The 23,609-nt window shown below is 43.9% G+C and overlaps 2 protein-coding genes across 11 annotated transcripts; both read left to right on the top strand.

Moving 5' to 3' along the window:
• Positions 1 to 355: 355 nt before the first annotated feature.
• LOC130518175 (homeodomain-interacting protein kinase 1-like) lies at positions 356 to 2,616 on the top strand. The gene is made up of 8 exons (XM_057020573.1): positions 356 to 645; positions 725 to 916; positions 1,004 to 1,185; positions 1,267 to 1,390; positions 1,500 to 1,619; positions 1,733 to 1,789; positions 1,908 to 2,044; positions 2,156 to 2,616. The coding sequence occupies exons 1-8, from the start codon at positions 604 to 606 to the stop codon at positions 2,526 to 2,528; spliced, it is 1,227 nt and encodes a 408-aa protein (XP_056876553.1). The 5' UTR covers positions 356 to 603; the 3' UTR covers positions 2,529 to 2,616.
• Positions 2,617 to 4,976: 2,360 nt separating this feature from the next.
• spire1a (spire-type actin nucleation factor 1a) lies at positions 4,977 to 21,822 on the top strand. Of its 10 annotated transcripts, none has more exons than XM_057020629.1 (19): positions 4,977 to 5,480; positions 8,254 to 8,285; positions 11,914 to 12,174; positions 13,683 to 13,808; positions 14,810 to 14,881; positions 14,955 to 15,131; positions 15,215 to 15,301; positions 15,397 to 15,526; positions 16,932 to 16,979; positions 17,259 to 17,413; positions 17,581 to 17,641; positions 17,720 to 17,862; positions 18,568 to 18,591; positions 18,904 to 18,933; positions 19,375 to 19,512; positions 19,593 to 19,663; positions 19,775 to 19,802; positions 19,923 to 20,086; positions 20,160 to 21,822. In XM_057020629.1, the coding sequence occupies exons 1-19, from the start codon at positions 5,135 to 5,137 to the stop codon at positions 20,416 to 20,418; spliced, it is 2,352 nt and encodes a 783-aa protein (XP_056876609.1). In that variant the 5' UTR covers positions 4,977 to 5,134; the 3' UTR covers positions 20,419 to 21,822. The 10 variants fall into 10 exon arrangements, with proteins under 10 accessions (XP_056876609.1, XP_056876607.1, XP_056876606.1 ...); XM_057020627.1 differs by having other exon boundaries at positions 11,890 to 12,174; positions 14,967 to 15,131; XM_057020626.1 differs by having other exon boundaries at positions 11,890 to 12,174.
• Positions 21,823 to 23,609: the final 1,787 nt, after the last annotated feature.

Below are 23,609 nucleotides of genomic sequence, written 5' to 3'. Positions count from 1 at the left end.
GTGACCGCAGACATAGGTAGACAAAATTGGCAGACAAGATCTACAAAAATATAATCGTAACCCATGTCCCCAAATCAACCGGAAGTCCCGTACATCCCTTTTATTGCTGTTCTACTGCAGCTTTATGAGTGAAGCGGCTCTTAAAGTTTCTGCGACAAAACTAGAAATTATGGGTTATTTTAATGGTGTAAGGGGAGAAATAGCAGGCATCGTATATCTTTGGATACAGTTGTTAGGGTGGCTTAGTCCTTTGGTAAATGGGGCACTGTGCAGTGAGGGAAGCTTAAGGTGATACTGAAGCTGCTTGATAGTTTATAATGACTCCAACTTGTCATGAGATCAGTGTTTCCCTAGAGTTTCTGTACTCCATTTTGATTTTTAAAGAAGACTTTTCTTAATCTTTTTTCTTCTCTCTTCTAACATAGCTACCAACATTGGTGTCCATATCCCTCCGCATACGAGCAGAACATAGTGGAAATTGGAAGCATCCTCTATTCCAGACAAACCAATTATCTGGTGCAGTCCATTCTGGGAGAGGGTGCATTTGGCAAAGTAGTCAAATGTATAAGGTTGAGAGACAACAAGACTGTGGCAGTCAAAGTCATGAAGAAAGAGGAACATTACTATGATTGTGTAGAGCAGGAAGTATGTAATAACAACTTTTGTTCCTATTTGCCCCTGTATGTGGTTTAATTAAGGTGAACCTTGACATTTGTCTCCTTAGATACAAGCCCTGCTAAGGCTTCAAAGACTGGATGCAGAAAAATGCAACATTGTCCAGGTTCACGCAGCCTTTTTTGACAGAGGATATTTCTGCTTCGTCTTCGAGTACCTGGACAAAAGTCTATTTGACTACATGGCGGAGAACGATTTTCGTCCTCTGCCTCTAAAGGCAATCAGATCTATTGTCCAACAGGTACGTCTCACTGCACTTCCTTTTTTATTAATAGCCCTTTGATCTAATGTTGACAAAGTATTCTGAAAGTGTTTTATTCGCTTTAAGCTTGCAATTGCACTTCAATCGCTGAGGAGCGTGGGACTGACTCACTGTGATATAAAGCTGGACAATATTATGTTAGTGGACCATGAAAAGCAGCCTTTCAGAGTCAAACTTATTGACTTTGGAATTGCCACTGTTGCCTCCACTGTACCACAGGGCTCAGTTATACAGGTCCTCTGTTGCAGGTAATTATTTTTACAAATGTTTAAAATCATGGAAATCTATAAATAACCAATTGTAAAAAGCAAATTAACACCCTTTTATAGGTCTCCAGAGGTCCTTCTGGGTCTTCCATTGACAGAGGCTGTCGACATGTGGTCTCTGGGCTGTTTGGCTGCCAAGTTACACCTGGGGATTTCGCTGTTTGATGGGGACAATGAGTATGAAATGGTAAGTATATTTGTAGTATTTGGAGTTTACTTCATTCTTTTCTTTGAACTTTTCTGCAACAAACTTTTCTTTGGTGAATATTGTGACGTGGTGTTTTCTTTACCCACAGATGAGAAGCATTGTGGACCTACTAGGTCAACCTCCGAATCGAATGCTGGATGGAGGAATAAATACGAAGCAATACTTTAAGAAATATATGTGCGCAGGGAATCGATCATGGAAACTAAAGGTGTCTGTGGTAGTTTGTCTAAGATATTTCTTACGGACTCTAATTTTTTCCCAAATTAATAGGTAGGAATGTTTATTTTGTTGTCCTTAACTCCTTTTCTGTTATCTGTTTAGAAATGCCACGGAACAACAGCATATCATTTTCTGGATTCTCTGGATGACATTTTAAGCGTATGTTTTTCCAGTTTTAATTTGTTATTCACATCAATGTAACAACCCTTTCTCTATAGCATAAAGAATATATTTAGAGAGTAATTAGCTACTTTAAATCAATTTTTTTTTGTTCCAGGACATCCCTACTAAAGGCAGCGAAAATCTAGGACTTGGTCTTTTTGTTGACATGCTAAAGAAAATGCTTGACCTAGATCCTGCTACGCGCATTACCCCAGCTCAACTGCTGCATCATGGTTTTCTGACAAACACTGAGTAAGTCTACACAAAAATCATTCATTTCAGTCCTAAAACCTTTGATTTATACATTTGAAAAAATTGCAGGATCTCAGATAATTATTTAAGTCATGTATTTGTGTCTTGAAGGGTGGGGACTACCTCTGAAGAGCCAGAGGTCACTGCCAGCAAGGAAAATGGACAGACGTTGCAGTCGCAGTGTGAAACCCCCCAGCTGAACCAAGAGAGCCAGTTAAAAACAGGGCAGAAAAGAAATCGTGACTCTAACGATGACGACCCAACTTGTCACGACTCCAAGCGGCCTAAATTTCAGTCAAGGGTGACACCAGTGACGGACACACAGATAAATGATGATAATTCCACTATTCAGAGGAAGCTGCCCGATGGGAAGGATGGTGAGCCTCATTGCTCCACCTCGATGGCTGTGCCCAGGTTCAGCCAAAAAGCTTTAAAAAGAAGAAGGAAATACACAGGCAGGGAAAGAGAGAAACAGACTCCCTGAACACATATGTTTGGGGGACAGTCCCATCTGGTCTTTCAATCACATATTCACCCTGAATTACAATAAAGGAAGCTGATTTCATTTTAAACATTAGTTTCTGGGTTTTTTTTCAAGACCATAAAGTGTTTACAGAAAATCAAACAATAAATTGGTGCATTTAAATTAGTATAATTATTATTTGGGAACCTATTCCTGCTTTGTTGTACCTGAGGAAAAGTTGACCGATTTTTACGTTGTCCCATTTACTCTGCCTATTGTTGCACACAAACTTGGAGTAACAATATTTAATATGTTTTTTCAAATATTTTATTCCTAGAAGATAAAAACATTGCAAAACTAACATAATTTAAGAGGCAAAAGATGTTTTAGTCCAACTTTCTGGGGAATAGTGATAGATAGCTGATGTATAAGTAGTTTGTATACAGTTGCTAAAACAGACAGGAAACAGCTAATAACTGCTAAAGATATGTTTGATAAAGATACACAGGATATCCCAAACGACTTGTAACCAACTATTTTGAATTAATCCTGCACAATCATCATCACAATCATCCTTAGCAGATGTTGTATGTGTTGCTCTCACCAGTGTTTTCAGTGTAAATCACCACAGTAATTATAGAGAAAATAATCAACAACCTTCTCTCAGTGTTTCTTTTTTCATCTGCTACTATAAACTAAAATCTGTACATTTTCCATCCCTGTGAGACAAGTCCCTATCACAATTAACGTCACCCTCACATGGACACAGAAGAAATTTGCCATCAATCAATCAATCTTTATTTATATAGCGTCTGTTACAATTAAAATTGTTTCTAGGCGCTTTCCAGAATCCCAGGGCCTGACCCCCAACAAGCAACAGTGGCAAGGAAAAACTCCCTTTGATAGGAAGAAACCTAGAGCAGGACCAGGCTCATGTAGGGGGACCCTCCTGCTGATGGGGGCTGGGTAGAGAGAGACAGGAGAGGGAGGAGGACAGGTAGAGGAGAGAATAGGTAGAGAACATAGAGATACATTAATACTACAAGCTGCTGGTATAAGAGTAGAGTGGGTCAGCAGGGTCAGAGGTCGGCAGGCCAGCATACAGCTATAAAGATGGCTAGACCTATTGATGAATACACAGGGGGGGCAGAGAAACTATACAAGAAACAACATCATCAATGATCTACTAGGAGAGGAGAGGAGAGGAGAGGAGAGGAGAGGAGAGGAGAGGAGAGGAGAGGAGAGGAAACCATGACCCAGTGGGGTGACAGAGGCATGTCAGGTGATCATGTTTCTGGACCCCGGCAGCCTCGGCCTATAGCAGCATAACTAAGATGTTAACCTAATGATTAGACGACCCCCTAAGTATGATAATTTGTCTGTCTATGATAATAACTGGAACTACAGAATTAGTAACAATAAGCTTTTTCAAAGAGGTAGGTTTTAAGCCTAATGTTTAAAATAGTGATAGAGACAGCCTCCCGTACCTGGACAGGGAGCTGGTTCCATAGCAGGACAGATTCTGGTCAAAAATTACTCCAAGATTCCTCCCAGAGAGACTAGATGTTAATGAGATACTATCTAGAGTGATCATGTGATCTAATCTATCCCTGAGAGGTTCAGGACCAAACACCATGACCTCAGTTTTTCCTGTGTTAAGCAGAAGGAAATTTGAAGACATCCAAGACGTTAAGTCTTTAAGACAGGTCTGAAGCTTCACTAACTGCTCTGTCTCCTCTGGTTTCATGGATAGATATAGCTGAGTTTCATCAGCATAACAATGAAAATTTAAGACTAGTTCGGCACTTTTAGTCTTTATAAATCACTGGAACGGCTGACGTGAGGTCACACAATTTTTTCACCTTCGCACCTAATGTCACACAAAAATACGAAATTTGACATTTTAAGGATCAAGGGTCGAAGGAAATTTCATTCAAAGCAACATTCTATGTTACAACTGTTACGCTGTTCCGCAACTGCCCTCTATATCACTACAAATCAATCGATCGATGATCAATCAATCAGTCAGTCTTTATTTATATAGCATCTGTTGCAATCAAAATTGTCTCTTGGTGCTTTACATGAACTACAAACCATGATATTCCATACTGTGAGTTGTATAGGATGTTGTAGCATCTAAAATAGTGTTCCATCCTCTGCTAAAGTGCATGGAATGGCAAACCCAGTCATGATATAATTCATAAACTGCTGTTAGCCTTCAACTAAATAGGACAAAAATTATTTATGCGGATTACAAAGTATTTATATCTGTAAATTGACCCATTTCAATGGACTAAAAAAAGACATTTGCAGTTCAAAACATATTTATGGTAGGGTTTTTTTAGTTTATTTTTCTAGCTCATAATTTCGACATTATAACGCATATTGAAAAATATGCAAATTAGAATGTGATGTCATCGACCTACCTTTTTTGGGCAGCCAATAGGAACCCTCCTTATTGAGGAGTAGGCAACGCTGGCAGCCTGCTGCCAGACTGCTGCTCCCGTTTCTCTCATCAAACTGTTGACAGCGGAACATCTTCCCTTGAGTCTGTTTCTGGAATATTAATCTGTTGCTGCTTTGCTTCCCCCCCGTAACACAATGTGGCCCTCGTAGAGAGGTGAAACATGGCAAAGCGACCGGGCACCGACGACGAGATGCTGAATTCCTCCGCCGTCGTTCGGGATCTCGCACCCGAGTCGAACAACCGGGACATCAACATGGAACCCGACGACGGAGCCGCGCCGGTTTCCCTGGAAGAAATCCTGAACCTGTACAACCAGCCCATAAACGAGGAGCAGGCGTGGGCAGTGTGTTACCAGTGCTGCCGGACTTTAGCGCAGATCCAGCGGAGGAAGAGCCTGAAATCTGCCGGCGCCTCGGCGATCGACTACCCGCGGAGAATCGAGGGAGCCGGGGATGTGATGATCTGGAGGGACGGGACTGTCAAATTGCACTGTAGCGGAAGCGCAGGTAAATGAACCGACACCGGCCAAATCTTAGGATTTAGCCACGCTTTCATCCTGTGTGATAGCTTAGTTGGAGTTTATTTATGCTGTGAAGCGTTTTCCTTCCATTCACGGGCCAAATCTTTGGAGCATCCCCATAGAGGCCATATTGTTGTGGCTGTCTGCTTCCAGCCATGTGGTGAATTTGTTTACAGTCGCCCAGTGCGGTTATTAATAATACATCACAGATCCCCGCATAGCTCCGCGGTGGCCCCCGCAGACCAAGCAGCCGGTGCTGTTATTTGTTGTTTACAGTCTGGGAGTGTTCGCGCTTATAATTACACCAAAAGCACCTTTCAGGACTTATTCATATGTTAACAAAGCTGCTCTCGAGTGCTGGAGATGATGATGATGGTGGTGATGATGATGATGATGATGATGATGATGATGATTGTGATGATGCAGCCGCGCCTGCTACAGTAAACATGAAACCATGAGATGCCTCCAGGCTGCAGAGCACCTGAGAGGCAACCAGGTCCAAATCAATCCACCCGCAACCAACCACCTCAGCAAAATCAACAGCCAGAGGGTGGTCAGATATGGCTGTTCACCTCCGTGTGACGTGTGGAGGGTCCTGGGGCGGAGAGCAGGTGCTCGTGTGGCTTACATATGAGGGAGATTTGACATCACCGAGTTTCATATGTACCAAGATCTGATGAATAGATTAAGTGATTATTCAGTCGACAGAAGATTGACAGTAATACTTGGCAAAATTCCACTAATACTGAGCATTTTGGGGGTGTTTTGGTAAACAAAGCTGTTTTATATCAACTAATATGAGCCGTATATACTCCATAACTGTTTTAACTGCTGAAGAAACTGCAGGATTCCATGGCAACCTGGGTGGATCTGGACATAGCAGAGTAGTGGGTTGTCTATCATGCCTTCATCATGCAGAGGTGTTTTCAGCAGGGCTGGTTTTGAGGTCTGTAGAATGTTTTTCAGAGGACATCAGTACATTCCACTGATATTTAAAAGACAAGGTTGGGTGTGAGGAGGAGCAGGAGCAGGAGGAGGAGGAGGCTTTGGTGTGGATGCCCTATGACTCCAGGTCTTGTCTTCTTCCTCCTTGCAGCTTATTGGTCCCTTTCTTTCTCTTCCATCCTGTTTCATGCCATTCCTTCCATATCTATGTCTCAAACCGGCCCTGCAGCGCCCTTCTCCATAATCCTGGCTTATGTTTACAACACAAGTGTTAACTGGGTGTGTGAACGCCACATTCAGTCAACGTTGCTAAAAAAAACCCAAAACACCTCAAATCCCAGAAATAGACTGACTGCGATGATCGCGGAGCCTGGAAGTCTGTCGGGAGGTCACGGGGAGTGTGATGCTCCCGTCTGACTCGGGTATTTTGGGAGACTGCCCTAAATTTTGGCCCATCAGAATACCCTGGTCACTTTTGAATGATCCAATGATTGACACTGTCTATATTTACCCCTATGAGCCCATGTGGAAAACAGTAGCTCAACAAATAAGGGTTTTTTCCTCTTTTAAAAACATACAAATTTCTCAAAGACTGACACAGAGCTAATGCGTGAAGTAAAGACAAAAGTCCAGGACGAGAAGACACGATGTGGGTACATTCCTTCGTTTACACTCTTCCTGTTTTGCTGCTTGTGTCGTTGTGGACTCTTGACTACTTCTAGAATGTCAGGTATTTGTATTTTGTTATGCACAGGGCACAGAATTAAACCCGGCCGAACTGATGTGAGGCACATGCTGCTATTAAATCAACCTGGCCTCCAATACTCACCCCTGCTTCTAAATGCTGCATCGGAGGACGGGCTGATTTTCAGTGAGTCATGCCTACAGTAGGGAGGAATTCAGAGCGCCTGGTATTTATAACTGTAATGTTATTCAAAAAGCCTAACCCGTTTAACACGTCATTCGATTAGCTCGAATCGGAACACAACCTTCTGTTTTTGTGCATTGGACTGGAGGATGGCGGTGTGGGAAAATATACAAAAATGAGTTTTATTCGGGTGTCCTACGTGTCTCAGTCTGTGCAGCCTTAACAGCAGCAGAGGGGGTTGATATTTCTCTAAGCGGCGGGGCTGCTGTTTACTCTAAATCCATCAATAAATACACTCTTGAGACTTTCCCTTGGAGAGAAAAGTAACTGAGCCTTCTCCCCTTTGCAGGACAGAACAGAGGGCCCAGTGTTTCTCTGATGAACGTTGGTAGATGACTGTTTATGTTTTTCTCCTCCTCTTTCTAAGCTGGGTGGGGGGAAAACATCCTATTAAACGTTTTTTTTCCACGAGTAATTACGTTTCGACCCTGGAACTGTGTCGCTCAGTGCAGCATTAGCACTAGGCATTAGCATTACAGGACCTGTTTATATGCACTGGCTGATTGTACTTTTACCTCTGTGATTACACTTGGCGGCGTTTCCCTTTTGCCCCAGTCACAGTTGGTGCACAATTAGCCATCAAAGGTTAAGGTGTGCCCTGTAAGGAGGGAACTGATGTCAAATAAAAGGGGGGGAAGCACCAGCAGGCAAGGAAACGTTGCCTTCTTTATTCCAGTTAAGGAAGGTTTTATGGAGCAGCTGGTGTTGATCGCTTCCTTAAGCAGTAGCTGCTGACTAATTTCATTCACTGGTGTGTTTTTCAGCCAATTTAACAGTCTCATATGCTTTCGCTGCCTTTTTAGTTTCAGTCTTCTCTCTTTAGGGCCTCCATTGCTACATCTTGTTTGCTGTGCTGACCGTCTCTGTCTTTCTTCTGTCTCTACAGATACATACACATCACCGCCGACGTCACTAGAGGTGAGTTTTGTGCCAGCCTTTCCTCCAGTTTGAAACCATCAACCACCCGCTTGTATTCTGTGACATTTAATGCATATGCATCCAAACCTTTTCAACTCTCCGACAACTGTAAGCTGGACTGCACCTTGACTGATGAAGTGCATGGTGCAACACTTCAAACACCATAATGATTAAACCACTTGAAGAGATCATGGGGGGGGTGAGGTTTAAAAAGCTGAGGTGATTATATAAAACTAGGAGGAGTAATCGCACGTGCAGCTTTATTATGTGTACAGAGAAAAAGACCTCTGTCAACAGGGCACGCCTGAGCCTTCCCTGTGTTTGTTTTGCCCTTCATGTGATCATGCACAGTATGCATGTGTTTGTTGCACCAGGCGGCAAACAGCCTGGACATTGATGGAGATTCATGGCCGCTCTCTGAGCCATGTTCACCCCACACCTCTACGAGCTAACAGGCTTGTATGCTACCATTTATTCACTGTCACCAGTGCGTGTCCCAGTCAGCCTCCCCTCCATATGTCTCCACAACTGAATCTTTTGGCGTTAATCGCCAGCTTGGGTCGACCCATTTCCTCTGGTTTACGTCAGAGAAGCCCATCTAATCATCGGTGAGATCAAACTGCATTTTAATTAGTTCCTTTCCATTAAACTTGTTAGTCAGAGCCTAAATCTTCTCCTAACTTCATCTTACGAGATGCAGTTGCAAACAGGAGTTCGCCTTCTGTTTTTAACCTTCAGAATAAGCTTGACCCACTTTGTCGGCAGGTGAAGATTACGCTGAGATTAGTCGTAGCATCCTATTACAGATTTCCAGTTAGTTCTGTTCAGGTTCCAGTTGCTCATTTTTTCCCCCAGCACGCACACGAGCCAATTCCCTAAAGAGGGAATCTAACTGTTTCAAAAGTTTCACCCTCTGCTCGCACCGTTTGTGTCAGTTAGGTCTGGAAATGTCATGCTCGTCAAAGGAAAGCATATTGAGTCATCGTAGACAGCTGCACGAGCCTAAAAGTCACCGAGGACTCAATGTTGACCCACTTTTATTCGGTCAATCGGCTGAACTATCTGATAGTGGCGGCTTCATTTAAAAGAATCTATGTGTCTGGTTCTGCAGCCCCTGAGGGCTCCGTTTCTGGACACAGACACATTTCACAACCTGCGCGAATCCACAGGAATGCACTTCACCGACTATTGAGCTCCATTTACACACACCACAGAATAAATCTATCAGCGAACAAATGAATTGAGTTTCCTCTTTCAGCTGTCAAATCTGTCGCTGAGCGCTGGAAATTCCAGCGTGTTATTGCATTAAAACCCCAGCAAAGTAACTTTGGTTGCTAATAAATAGCAAAACAGGGATATTGGCTCCATGTAGCATGTTGTCTCAGCTTGTGCCAGTTTTGATCTCTATCTTGAGATGCTGTTTTTTTGGTTTTTTTTCTTAAGAAATGTCCCCACCTGACCACCACCGACCTTTATACTACCACTTCCAGCTCACTGCTCATAAATAAAAACACAGGTTTTTTTTTCCCTTGGAGTTTCTGAAAGCTCCTGCCTTGGAAGACCTCTAGCTTTTAGCCCAAGTTATGTAACAGTCTGTGCTATGTGCTGCGGCAAATGCGGAAAGACTGTTTAGCTGACAGATTTTGCCGTGCCCTGAACTCTGCCAAAAACTGTGATGAGCACAATTCTGAGCCAAACCGTATGTGAGGCCTACACATAAATAGGCCTCAACAACATCAGTCACAACAGGAAAACCTTGCTTTTAACAGGGGGAAACCATGAGCAGGACCAGCAGGACGTCCAGCAGGTTTCTTGATTTAGTATAAAACAACATTGTTCCTGCAGGAGACTGGAGGTTATTCGCAATCAGAAGCAACACATTCATCTGCTTATTCGTCACTGGACATAATGGGAGATGGAGATGCTTGACAATGAAAGGAGCCATTGTTGGAAAAAACACGCCTGAAGCACTTCATGGCCTGGGAAATGATGTCAGGCAAGAGCCTAGTGTTACTATTTGTTTGCAGGGCATGAGAAAAGCCAGTTGTGAGGTCAGATGGGGTGCAATCATAAAAGCATGACTTCATATTACACACATTTTGACACCTACATGATTCATCTGCCCCAAAAATATTTGAGGTTGATGCTTCCCCACCGTTGGTGTAGGAAAACGTGTGTCAGCCGTTGCAGCTACGTTTGATTTCCTGGGCGGTGCCGAGTTTTGCTCAGCTGTAATGTACCAAATGTTTTTCCCAACCAGACGTATGGTAGATTTTCTGGATCTTCTTCTTGCTTAACTGTTTATCTGCATTTGTGCCCTTCCTCATTCCTGCTTCTCAGCTTTGTATGATGGCAAAACAAGGTGTCACATGTCTGCGGCCATGTTCCCTTAATGAACAGCATCCCATAATAGTGTCACCAGAGCCAGACCCTGGGGGAAGATGCCATGTTCAGGTGCTTAATTAAAATCTGCTAAATGACAACTTGCCCATGTTTCCGAAGAGTAATGGTTGGACCCTGGGTGATGATGCCTTTGTTGTTAATATTCATGGTCGGCTGCGAACCTTTGCACCCACGTCCACCATGAATGAAACTGCAGCGTTCTCCACCCTCCATGGGGTGTTTTCATGCAGATTATAAGGTTACGTAACGAGAGAGAAGAATGGGATTTTTTCCGCCTCTGTCCTAGGACGGGATTATCAACTGCACACAGTTGGCTGGCAAACAGTGGTACAACTCACGCAAGCACACACTCACACAGTCATGAGAGATTAGGAGCAGTGGGTTAGTGTCGGGGGACTCGTGTAGTGTCTGACACTTACAGAACGGTGAACAGGAGTGCTTTAGGGTCCCTATAGAGGGGACATGGGAGGACAGTGTTTCAGATTGTGTCTCGCTGGTCTGTGGTGGTTTTTCCCTGAGATACTCAGCCTCCGTCAGAGATGTCAGGTGGCCTCCCGTGGCGCCACTCCTTTACCACAGGCAGCCGTGCCCATCAGCCCTTTATTTGGACGCCTCCCTTTTTCAACATTCCTCTCAGGATAAGAACACTCTGTTCATTAACGGCTCACAATACACAGCACCTGTAGCGAGACGTCCAGGTTATCATTTCATCGCAGCAGAAACAAGGTTGCACTACATGTTCCAGACTTGCGTGCTCTTCCCGTGTGCTGACACGTGTGATCTTTGAGGGAAGTTAGTTTGTGTCCCACTTTAGCTCAAAGCGTCTTTATTACCTTTCCCACCAAGTTCAGGTCCAAAATGAATTGGATTTAGCCAACAAAATTAAATTGTCCTCCGATTATGATAATAATCAGGTTCTATGGCCTTATTGGAAACCAAGTGAAATTGCAATGAAAAGCTGTTCATTAAAGGTTAAAAAGGTAAAAAGTCCAGTGTAGGCTTAGACCTTCCTACCCCCAGGTCACATGACTATGACTTCATCTGTTTTTTACTCTCAGAAATCTCAGGATCCTGTCAGTTTCGGCCTCAAGTAGTGGGCAATTCTTGCTTTGTGACGTGGGTTCCTTGTCATACAGCCCTTCCTATGGCCTTCACATGAATGGGATTTATCTCATGATACGATAATGTTAAAAATCTGCAGTCTTATATTGTCCCTCTCCGTCAGGTCATTGACTCACTGGGGGTCATGATCTACAAAGCTCTGGATTACGGCCTCAAAGAAAATGAAGAGCGGGAACTGAGCCCGCCGCTGGAGCGCCTGATAGACCTGATGACAAACACCGGAGACACCGAGAGCGACCCCTGCCCCGATGAAGGCTACGAGGCCACGGAGGAGGAGGATGAGTGTGAAGAGGAAGAGGAACCTGTACTCGCCACCACCGGCAGCTCGGTCAGCAGCGTCCGCAGCTACCGGGACATCCTCGCGGTAAGCTCCCACACCAAAGTGAGGCCATCTTGTAAAGGCCCTTCTCCGTATTTTCATGGCACTACTTTCTTTATCAAAGGTGACCAAAGTCCTTCCTTTCTACTTTGCTGAATGTAAACAGCATCTGTTGCTGTGATGTGGTTAAATTGGACGATTTGTCGTCTTCTTCTAGACCATTTTATCCCTTTTGGGGTCATTGGAGGGGTGCACATATGGGCGAAGTCATCACTTCATTGCAGTGCCCTATGTGAGCATTTGTGGGTCCGGTACCTTTGTCAAGGGTACCTCAGCAGGGCTCTAAAGGTGTTCTGGCACCTCCCCCCAACTTCTGTGTTTTGTCTGCACTGGGGCTTGAACCCATAACCCTCTGCGCCTCACCTCAGTCCCCAACAGACCAAGCTACCACTGCCCTTTTGGTCAACTCACCTCCTTGATCTTCCGTCCACGCTGTCAGGCCGAGGACACGTGGGTCATTGCAGGGGGTCACTAAGATAAGGGTGAGGCGATGAAGGCTGAATCCTGAAGGCTGAATGTTTTCCTCCCTTCCCCGTGCCACTCTGAGGGATCAAAACATTCCCCTCAGGAAAGGGGACTTGACTACCGCTACGTCGCAGTAGTGAAGCGACGCCTCACTGTCAACATGCCGTCGCCAATAGCGATAGTTGCCAAGGTTCTGGTGGAATTTGCAGTCAATTTGCCTTTGGTGTAGCTATATTTAGCTGCAGATGCATTAGCTCATTGGAAAGAACAATTGAAAACGTGGCTAAATATTAAAATGCAGTAGCAAACCATTCAATCTGTGATGAAAGAAATATGAGTGTAAGGTCTTGCTTTGTCTTTGTTTCCACCATATGAAGAACTGGGACAACCCTTCACTCATCACCAATGAAAACAAGGTCTAAGGGGTAGAATTCGGATTCACTGAGGTCGCCGAGGCACCAGAGTTCTGGTGCTGAATGTGCCGACTGGGATTGCTCTTTACTTGTGCAAAATGGAGCGATGGAAGCGAGGAAGCCGTGTGAGCTGCCATCCACCCACCAAAGATCTCCCTCTTGAATTCATCCTCTAGTTTCCCTTTTTTCTCGTGTTTATCAGAAACAATGGAAACTGCTGAGGCAGCAGAATAACCATAATATCAACACTCAGGCTCCATAAATGTACTACTAGGTGTAAACCGGACAGGGAAGGTGACATTTCTGCTGTGTCACCCAAACCCAACAGAAGAATGTGCAAAATTGCAACTGGTTTCCTTTTCATGGTATTAATGCTCTGACATGCTTTATTAGGTTTGTAGTCAAATTCCATTGTTGACAGGGCTTTAAATGGATTGTTATGCTGTTGTCCCTCAGACTTGACAATCAGGTTCATGCTGTTCATCATCCTGGTTTACACAGCTTCCCTGAAATATGCCAAGCACGTGTTTCAGATGGAAGCTGCTATATGCAATGTTGACTAAAATTTAAGCCATAATATATATCAGGCGGTTCCCTCCCTTTCTTCTTCCTCAGATATGTTCTTCACACCTGCCCAGCCCATCAGACGCCCCCAACCATTACCAGGCTGTGTGTCGCGCCCTCTTTGCAGAAGCCAGGGAACTATGCACCTTTTTAGAGAAGATCAAGACTGCAAAAGAGGTGAGACATTCTGTCATATGACAGCAGCGGGCTGTGATTAATGACCGTGGTAACTGATTACTGCCTGCTGATGAGTCACAGCCGACAAGGCCGATCAATCAGTACGGAACTACCCATGAAAGGAATTCGGAGATTTGCAGGAAATGATAAGGTTTGGTGACGCGGAGCAGCTATGAGGAAGTGTCAGCCTGGGTTTGGGTCCTATAGCCAGTTAGTTGGATTAAAATCGGGGATGCAAACCAATCTGCGCTATAGGAACTAGCAACGGTCCAGAACTGCAGCGACTGTGCACACGCGGCCTGTTAGGCAGTCGGCACCGATCAGACTCCAAATAAATGATATTCTACATGGGCACGAGCTCACATGGGGGCACACAAACAAGAAGATTCGTTTATTTGGTTCATTACGTACGATATTTAGTTACAGTCAGAGAAAATGCAGAGCTGGTGAAAAACCTCTAGATGGTCTATATTTTTGGACTCTTTCTGGGCTCGTTTCATCTCTAATTCAGTTGAGTCTATGCAGCCACATCTTTTTTATATTTACTGCCTCTGAGTTACCGTTTCTTTATCCCACCACAGCCACACCAGTGCAAGCGTGCAGGCAGCCGTGGTTCATGCAAAGATGGTTATGTAATGTACAGAATGCGGTAAAAGCGTATTACAGCGGTTTAAGCAGCTTATGGGTGGAGACCTCCAGTCGTAGGGGCCGCTCGGCCCTACCGCTCGATGTTACGGATAATTGCTAATGAGGAGCCATACACAGTAAAGCACACATGTTTGCAAATTACGCCGGTCAATGACTTTCACTGTTCTCGTTTTTCCACATCCCTCTCAGCTTCTCATGTTTGTTCTGAGGAAATAAACAGAAAAACATGATGTTTAAAAATCCGTTTGGATCACTGTCCAGTGAGCAGGTTCCCATTAACCTTAATTAACCTTAACCCTAAGAAACAATATTCTGTCATATTGGCCCGGCTTATTCGTGTGTGTGTGTTTCAGAACCTGCGTCGGATGGAAGGCGACATGAAGGAACCTGTTAAAGATCTTGACGAGCTTCAAAACGCAGACTGGGTGAGAGGAACCTTAAATGAGCACATAAATGAGCTCTAACTGTGATGAATCTCTACAATAACGCTGATAAAAGCATCCACCCCAGGCCAGGTTCTGGGTGCAGGTGATGCGCAACCTGCGTGACGGGGTCAAGCTGAAGAAGGTCCAGGAGCGTCAGTATAACCCGCTGCCCATCGAGTACCAGCTGACGCCCTACGAAATGCTGATGGACGACATCCGCTCCAAACGCTATAAGCTGCGAAAAGTCATGGTAAGTATGTAACCGGATCAACTGTCTCGCTGTCACTGCAGCGAGATCTTGATTCTGGGCGGCTGTGCACGTTGTCCTTTCAGGTGAACGGAGACATCCCACCCCGGTTAAAGAAAAGCGCCCATGAGATCATTCTGGAGTTCATCAGATCACGGCCGCCCCTCAACCCCGTGAGTATCTGCTACCGTCATTTAGCGGGAAATTCTCATTGTTGCCAAAAAAAAGGCTTCGCTCGCTCACGGCGACGATCTCCTGTGGCCGCCAGGTCTCGGCTCGTAAGCTGAAACCCCACCCGCCGCGTCCGCAGAGCCTTCACGAGCGCCTGCTGGAGGGCATCAAAGCCGAGAGGAAGCTGAGGCCTGTCTCGCCGGACCTGATTCGCAGGAGCCGCCTGGGTACGTGCAGAGGTGTTAATGCTACACTGGCAATATTACCAGAGACGCAATCTTATCTCCTGCGCCTGCACTTTATGATCCCGAGCACTTCAGAGTTCAAAAACCACTAACGTCCTCTCCTTCAACCACATCCATCAGAATTACCCTAACAGCCCTCTTCCTGTATTGATCCAATCACGTGAAAGCGTCATAATGTTTAACAAGGATTACTATCAGAGCAGCTCTCAGTGCTCAGTTGTTTGCCACAACAAATGCAGTTACACTCCACAAATGAATGATCTGTGGTTACACAGGAAGCAGTTGACCTGTCTCAGGCACCACGGTGGTAGAGTCCAGCGTGAGCGTGAGAATGTGGGTGGTGGTGAAAGGGAAAGGTTACATCCTCCGCTAAAGAAAATGAAAGAATGAAGGATAATCCCTCTGAAATGCATAGTTATCTGATTCACCACACTCAATTATAGTCTTGTTACAGGTGCCATTTTGTAATAGAAATGAATGATGGTTACAAGGAGGAGTTATTTCATAATCATGCATGAAAATTATTGTTTTGTACTGATTATTTAGCTCTGACCTTGGACTATTCCCTATCATTACTGTCCATTTTAACTCTTTTCTCCTCATATTTCTCTTTTTTTTTTTACATACTCTTTCTTTTTTCTCCTCCAAACTTCGGCATATCTGTCAGTCGTGCGACCTCTTAGCATGTCGCAGAGTTTTGACTCATCAGGTAACGTCTGTCGTCACCCATTGTTCCCGTTGTTGTAGCCAGTTTCCCATCCCCGGCTATTTTACAGCTAGCACAAGCACACAGGCACACCTCTGTTTTTTTCGTGTCTTGTTTGTGAGGCACCACTGTGACTTTTACAGATTAAGATGGCAAAGAGTTCCCAGAGTGGCGCTGAATCTCACACAGTGTGAAACAGTTATCTTAATCTGTAATTTTCCACTTTTCTGCATGTCTAGATTGATTGGAATGGTATAAATTTGTGGGTATCGCAGCTGGCAGTGAGCGTATGGCGACGAGGTTTATGGTTTAGGTGAGATTAGCGATCATCCCTGCAGCCAGTCTGTCCTGCATTGTCACCATAATCCGTCAAATATTAAAAATGATTATGTCACTAAAAGAAAAGGTTGCTCTGCATTCTTGCACAACAGCCACACTGTAGACCGATGTAGGGGAATAATCTTCATCTCCGTGACCTCGCATTAATACTCCTCTCCTCACTTAGTGCGTTCCTCCATTTTCCTATTATTATGTGTGAATTATTTCCTTTTGCACCTCACTCCTTTGACTCACACCTGCTCTGCCAGATGCCTCATATAGTCAAACTCTCCCATTGGTTTCTGTGTGTGGGTGTGTTTTATCCGTGTGAATGGTTTTATTTCAAGTTACGTTGTTTTACAGGCGCTGGAAAAAGCATCAGCACTCCTCAGGACCTGTTCCGCAGCTCAGGTAATGCCACTGAGCAGTGACTCATGGGTATTTACTTTGAGTTGAAGATTTTAATCGACAAAACCTTCCGCCATTTATGTTTCTTAGTGTTGATTGTCATCAATGAATGCCCAATGTTGTCGCCATATTTTGCGACGTCGCTGTAAAAACCATCAAATGTTAATCTTAAGATTTTTAAATTAATGTAGCTAAGAAGGAAAGTTTTGCCCTCGCTCACTTCATGTACGCTCACCTTCCAGCCTTCCATGGAAAGATCAAGTTCATTCATTTCATCTGCAGACACTCCAGATGCGTCCAGGAAGTTGGCCGTCAGTACCCAGTCCTTGGCCAGTGGGACCACGGGCCCGAGTCCAGGTGGCGCGCTGCCCCTGAGCCAGAGGAAGAGGCTTCTCAAAGCACCGACCCTGGCGGAGCTGGACAGCTCAGAATCTGATGTGAGATGTGGGACTTGTGGAACTGTTGATGTCAGCTTTGCTTTCTTCTGTAAAATCTTTAATTTTGTTGAGATGGAGCTTCAGTCTCCATTTGATAGGCGTGAACCAGAGGGATTTTTAGCAACCGTGATTCGTGCGGCTAATTTTGGGTGTGCTCTGACTGACAGGAGGACGGGACACGGAGCAGCAGGGATGACACATCACCCGAGTCCATGATAGGGAAGCGAAGTAAGAGCTCTCCAGCCCGCACTGAATGCTCAACTCGCAGTCCATCGCAGTTCATTTTGGTTTGATTTCTCTCTCAAGCTCCTCCAAACTTCCTGCCCATGTCCGGTCCACCTCAGTCAGACAGGCGTCAGTCCTCACAGAGGCGGCATTCTATCGAGAAGGAGGCCCCTACTGTTGTTCTCCCCTTTTCGCGGCCATCGAGACAAACCTCCAAATCTTTGGTATGTTCACTAGAGAAACCATTTTTATTAAAATACTTCTTAAACCCTGTATAAAACCAGTTAAACAGCCAAACATCAGACCTGTTGAGTGACCCGATGATGTCAACATTCCTCTAATCACAAGGAAACGCCTCGTATGTGCTAACGTCACTGATACAGTACAGCTGAAAACAACAAGCTTTAATGATGCATGATTTAATTTTGGTGGGAATAGACTGTGTGCAGCAATCAGACCATATGTTAAAGTCTCTATATGCCAAAGTGAATGCAGCAAGCTTCAGACTGATGACACTACACCTCGAGCATGTCCTCTGGTCCTGTGACTGCTCATTTGTTTAGCATGAGGTCACTGGTGCTCTGCACAGTCCTGTGATTCCACTGAGGTTGAGGGATGTAATTGAAGGCACAGGACAGGAGGACTCAGAAAGAAATTGGTCAATGTTTACTACTGGCCTGCTTAATGGTGGACAGGACCAGAATTACCACTCCAGAGGGCAGTCAGATCTGGATATTTTTCACAAACTACACTTTTTAAAGAACAGAAAAGGTAACACTAGCGCACAGATATCACTGATGGGTTCATTATTCATGTTCATTTCTTACATGAATTGAAGTGTTATATTCAGTATTTCTGTTGATTTCTTATTGCTGACAATGATCGAGCATCTGATCTCCACTGCTTAATGTTTTTCTATAATGCTGCAGCTGAGGACGGATCCCGGCTCCAAGGTAAAGTGGTTCCCTCTGTCCATTTCTGGATTTAATAAGGGCACTGTGTAAGATCCATTGTGTCTGCGACCAAGTGGGCAGAAGTCACGGGATGAAGGATGCCGTGTCATAGTGCAGTTTTTGAAAAGGATGCCATCTGATGCTTCCCTGTCATGGGACTTCCTGTTATGAGCTCTTCTATTGTGAAATTAGATTTCATGCCATGCTTGTAATTTTAAGTCTCTGAAGAAATGATTGTGAAGCTAACATGCTACGTGTCATTGGCTTGTGGAATGCGTTTGAATGCGTTGTTGCCTTCTGTGTGCTGGTCAGGTGGATCCCACCAGCGGTCCGTGGGGAACGGTACGTCGTTCTGTGGGGGCGTAAAAACAAGCCACTATATCCTAAACTCAAAATGGACCGCTCTAGAAATATTCTGCAAGAACTAACAGCTCAGTATTTCTAAACCGGTCAAAAACATCAGGCTGCTGGTGCGCAGATCTTCCGTGGGTGGGTTGCATTAACATGCATTTTAACGCCATTGGAGTCTCCCTGATGATGGAGAGCATCCATAGCACGTTAAAGGCTGCTGTTTTCACCTCCATCACCTCGCTGCATGCTTGGTCTCTTGGTTTTTACAATGATCTCTCTCTAGTGGTATTTTTGGAATCTTTAACACGACCATATTCACCGGGTGTTTGTCTCCTTGGCAGCAGATCTCATTCATGTCTCGCAGTTGTCACTGTTTAAGTTTCCTGGACTGAAGTATAAGATGTAGTTGGTTGATGCTGGTTGGTCCTGCAGGAGGAGTTCTGCTACCCTGTGCAGTGCCTGGCTCTCACCGTGGAGGAGGTGATGCACATCAGACAGGTCCTGGTCAAGGCCGAGCTGGAGAAGTTTCAGCAGTATAAAGACATCTACACTGCGCTCAAGAAGGGAAAGGTGCCGTCAGGACAATTCTCCGCTGTCACTCACGGTCTCACATTCAGACTGACACCTCCTCATCTTTTCTCCTTTTCCAGCTTTGCTTTTCATGTCGAAACAAGAAGTTTTCTCTTTTCACCTGGTCGTACACCTGTCAGTTCTGCAAAAGGTAAAAATCACCCGCTTGACTTCAAGGGGGAATTCAATTAAAATGTCTTTGACTTAAAGTATCATCTCTTAATAAACATTAAGCTTAGCAGTTTCTTTTTATCATTTCCAGGCCTGTTTGCTCCCAGTGCTCGAAAAAGGTAAGAGGCTGTTTCCCAAACTCCTTCTTTTAAACCATCTTTTGTGATCGTTGCTGCCTCTTACGCCCCCTCTGCTCCTCCATTAACACCCTACCGTGCTCCATATATGTGTACCCTCAGATGCGACTGCCGTCCAAACCCTACTCAACATTGCCCATTTATTCGTTGGGACCCGTTACTGCAGCTAAAGAAGGGGCGAGTGGAGCACCTGCACCTGCCGAGCAGGACAAGCACCCGTTTGGATCCTCTCAGAGCCGACACAGCCTCCGCAGAAGCGTTTCCAAGTAAGTCCCTTCCCCTTTTATGCACTGATAAAATCAAATATTCTGTTCTGAGTCCCCCCCCTTCTGTCCGCAGGTTGTCTAAGCATGGCAGCAAGGACGCCGGTTCACAGGACGAGCTCGAGCTGCCCAAGGAGATGACTGAGGACTGGGTCGCCATGGAGATCTGCGTGGACTGCAAGAAGTTCATCACAGAAATCATCTCCTCCAGCAAGCGCAGCCTGTGCGTAGCCAGCAAGCGCGCTCGTCTCAACCGGAAGACCCAGTCCTTCTACATGTCGTCGTCGCACTCCGTCAACTTCATGCCATCTGAGCGCACCATCAACGAGGTATAGGAGCGCCATCGTTTAGCACTTCCGTGAAAGGCAAGAACATCCCCAGCAAACTCTAGTTTTGACGCCGACTGGTCCGCAGGGACGGCAGAGCCGGTCCGGTCAGTCGAGGGTCTGGCACTTCGTCTCAGGAAGAGTTGGCACAAGAGGATCACTCGAGGCCGAGATCCATGTTTCTATAAATTGGAATTGATCAGTTAAACTGTCAAAATTACTATTGTTTCAAGAGCTTGGGCCATCCAGTAAGCTAACAGTTGGTATTATGAGTTGTCCAACTCCAAACTTCTTGTTAGTAGCATTTCCAGTTCCTGTTTACTTAGCGCTCAGGAAGAAAAACATCAAACAGCGGATTATCATTTGACAGAAATGCACTGTAGTCCCTGCTGTCAGGTCTGTAGAGGCAGATCCCTCCTTTCCCTCTCTTACTCTTCCAGCAATGATTAAGCCAAATTTTACTCCACTTTTTAGCCACTTTATATGGATATTTTTCTGTTCTGTCATGAACAGAACACCGAGGGGTGAGAGAAGTCACATTATTTTTCTGGGTGGGTTTCTGCGGCTAGTTTTATTGTACATTTAAATCGGTGCCTGTGCCAAAATGTATTTTCTTTCTTTGAATGCCTTCGTAGTTATGGAGCTCTTGTACATATTTACAATAAACTCAGTGGAAGACATATTAATGTAATCCAGTGTTCGGTGTCTTGCTAAGATGGGCAATCAAAGCAGCCAGATACAGGGTTACAGATCTGTACACACTGTATATTATACAGATATTGTTCTAAATTTAAATTATTCTCTAAAAGTATAGAGGTATATTATTATTTTATCATGTTCTGAGAATATTTGCCACTGGAATTTCTTTATTTGAAATTTTTTATTAATGTTGTGTTTCTTGTCTATGGTTTTATCTCTGTTCTGTAAAGTTTATAAAAACCTCAGTATTAATTTGTGCTTCAAAGATCAGATTGCACTTTTGTTGGACCAATTTATTGTTAATGTTTGGTTTTGTCTTAATGAGAAATAATAGAAAGTAACTGTTTTTCAAGGGGAAGCATCCATAGTGCCATCTTTCAGGGTACCTTTTAAAAGGAAAATAGTCCTGAATGACTGCAGGTTGGTCTTGAGAATTGAACAAATATGGCCAAAACAAAACACTGCTTGAATGTAGGGTTATTTCTAAAATACAGCCGTTATCCACTAGGCTTTATCAACTGTTTATTCCCTTGAATGAGATGAACATCCCCAAATGCACATTCTTAATGACAGTTTTATGATAGTCGAATGATCGCTGATCCTGGTTTCCAGGGAAATCCTGTTGATAATGACCAGTTTGTAAGGAATGTGTGCATGCTTTCCTGTGATCTGTTTGTTTTTAAAGACATTCTAATAAAATGATCATAATTCTTACTTTTGCTGATATTATTTGATTTAGATTAGATGTGACTTTCTGTTTGGCTGTTTGTGTTCTTAGTGACGCCGTGTGGAGGAACTTGTGTATTACAAGTAAACATATTTGATATTTAGGGTTATTAGAACATTTTAAACAGTCCTGTCTTTTTTCAAAGAAGATTATATAAACTAATATTGCTAGATTTATTTTCTTGAGAATTTATGAAACTTTTTTTTTTACGACACGCTCTGTACTTGAAACGATCTACCAATCTGTAGGATCTACCTTAAATTGTCAAAAAAGTCATTAAAAAAGGAGAGTGATCAAAAACAGAATATAAACCCTGTCACTTAAATTGTTTTAATTTTTTTTTTTAATTCATTAAAATTTTTAGGTCAATTTACTTTTCAATTTTAGAATTGTATATACTGTATACCAGTATAAATATGAGAGCGAGAGAGAGATTATATTATAAAATATAATCATGTGCAATACAATATTGAGCTTGACATGAACCATGTCTCTGGGCTGGCTGGTAATAGAAGCTGAATAATAATTCGGCCTGGTCGCAGCCTCTCTGACCCTCACTTACTGGTTTCTATGGAAAGACAGTCAGCAAACACCAGTCAGTACACATTGGACATGGGCTGCTCCTTTAAAAAGCTTTTGCTTCACCAGTCTTGCAGAATAACTGAGTCACACCTGTGTACAGTAATGATGAAATATTCTCTCATTGGTCAAAAGTTTTATGACACGTTGCAACATAGTTTTAGATTTTACCTAGTCTATGTTAATTAGGTAGCTAATTTATCATACAATTCTGTGTGACTAGATATAAAAAAAACAACCTTAAAATACTAGAAACATTAAAGATATATATGAGGTGTTGTTAACTGTATGACACTATAGATAATACATTTTCCTCATGGCAGTGTCAGTCTCCATATTGGTCCTATACAATATGTCTGGTGTCCCAGTTGTGTGTGGGAAGGCTAATAAGGTGTCATATATGTCACTGACAGTCAGGACCCACCAATGAAGAGCGCTGGAATTCCCCTCTGGATGAACCCGTTTCCTTGCTTCATGGATTCTAGCGCACTGGTGAAATCTGCCATGAGTGTCATAACATTTCCCCCATAATGAAAACTAAAATTGACTCCTATAGTGAGAATACTCCATCCTGAGCTGAGAACAGGCATTTCTTGGTTTCCTTTTGCCTTTGGGTTAGGGTGAGGGGTTTTTCAAACATTAAACATAAACAACGACTGCTGTCAACAAAGTGATTGGATAATTAAAACTCCAGGCTGTCCTTAAAATCACAACTGTGTCATAAAAATGGAGATTTTTTTGGGGCACAGCCACAAATTCAGCTGCCATATCTGGTGTGGAGAAACATGGAAAGGTGGAAGTGACCTCAAAGAGAGTGCGACAGACCCCACGGTGGCAGAAATAGAGCCTGAGGAGACACAGTCCACAATCTCCTTCAGCTTCCCTCAGGTCCCAGTTTCAGAAATCGATTGGAAAAAATCCTGCTGGACACCAGGAAAACAAGGAGAAGATGGATTCTTGTTGCCTTTTATATAGGGGAAAGGCTCTGATAATAACATACTGTGGTCTCTACTGTGCTGTAGTCCATCATTTTCCAGCTGAGGACCATGGGCTTAGATTTGGAACTAACTTACAGAAGCTATAGCACTTAAATTAAAACATATCTCATTTGCATTCAAACAAGATACAGTTTTATACAAGCAAGTCAAACTTGCAAAGCACCTGTTGTTAAGTAGCTGTTTTATGACTCATAAGT

Source organism: Takifugu flavidus, chromosome 21 (assembly GCF_003711565.1).
Source record: "Takifugu flavidus isolate HTHZ2018 chromosome 21, ASM371156v2, whole genome shotgun sequence".
In the NCBI taxonomy this organism is placed as follows: Eukaryota; Metazoa; Chordata; class Actinopteri; order Tetraodontiformes; family Tetraodontidae; genus Takifugu; species Takifugu flavidus.
This window is presented reverse-complemented; position numbering and strand designations above follow the sequence as displayed.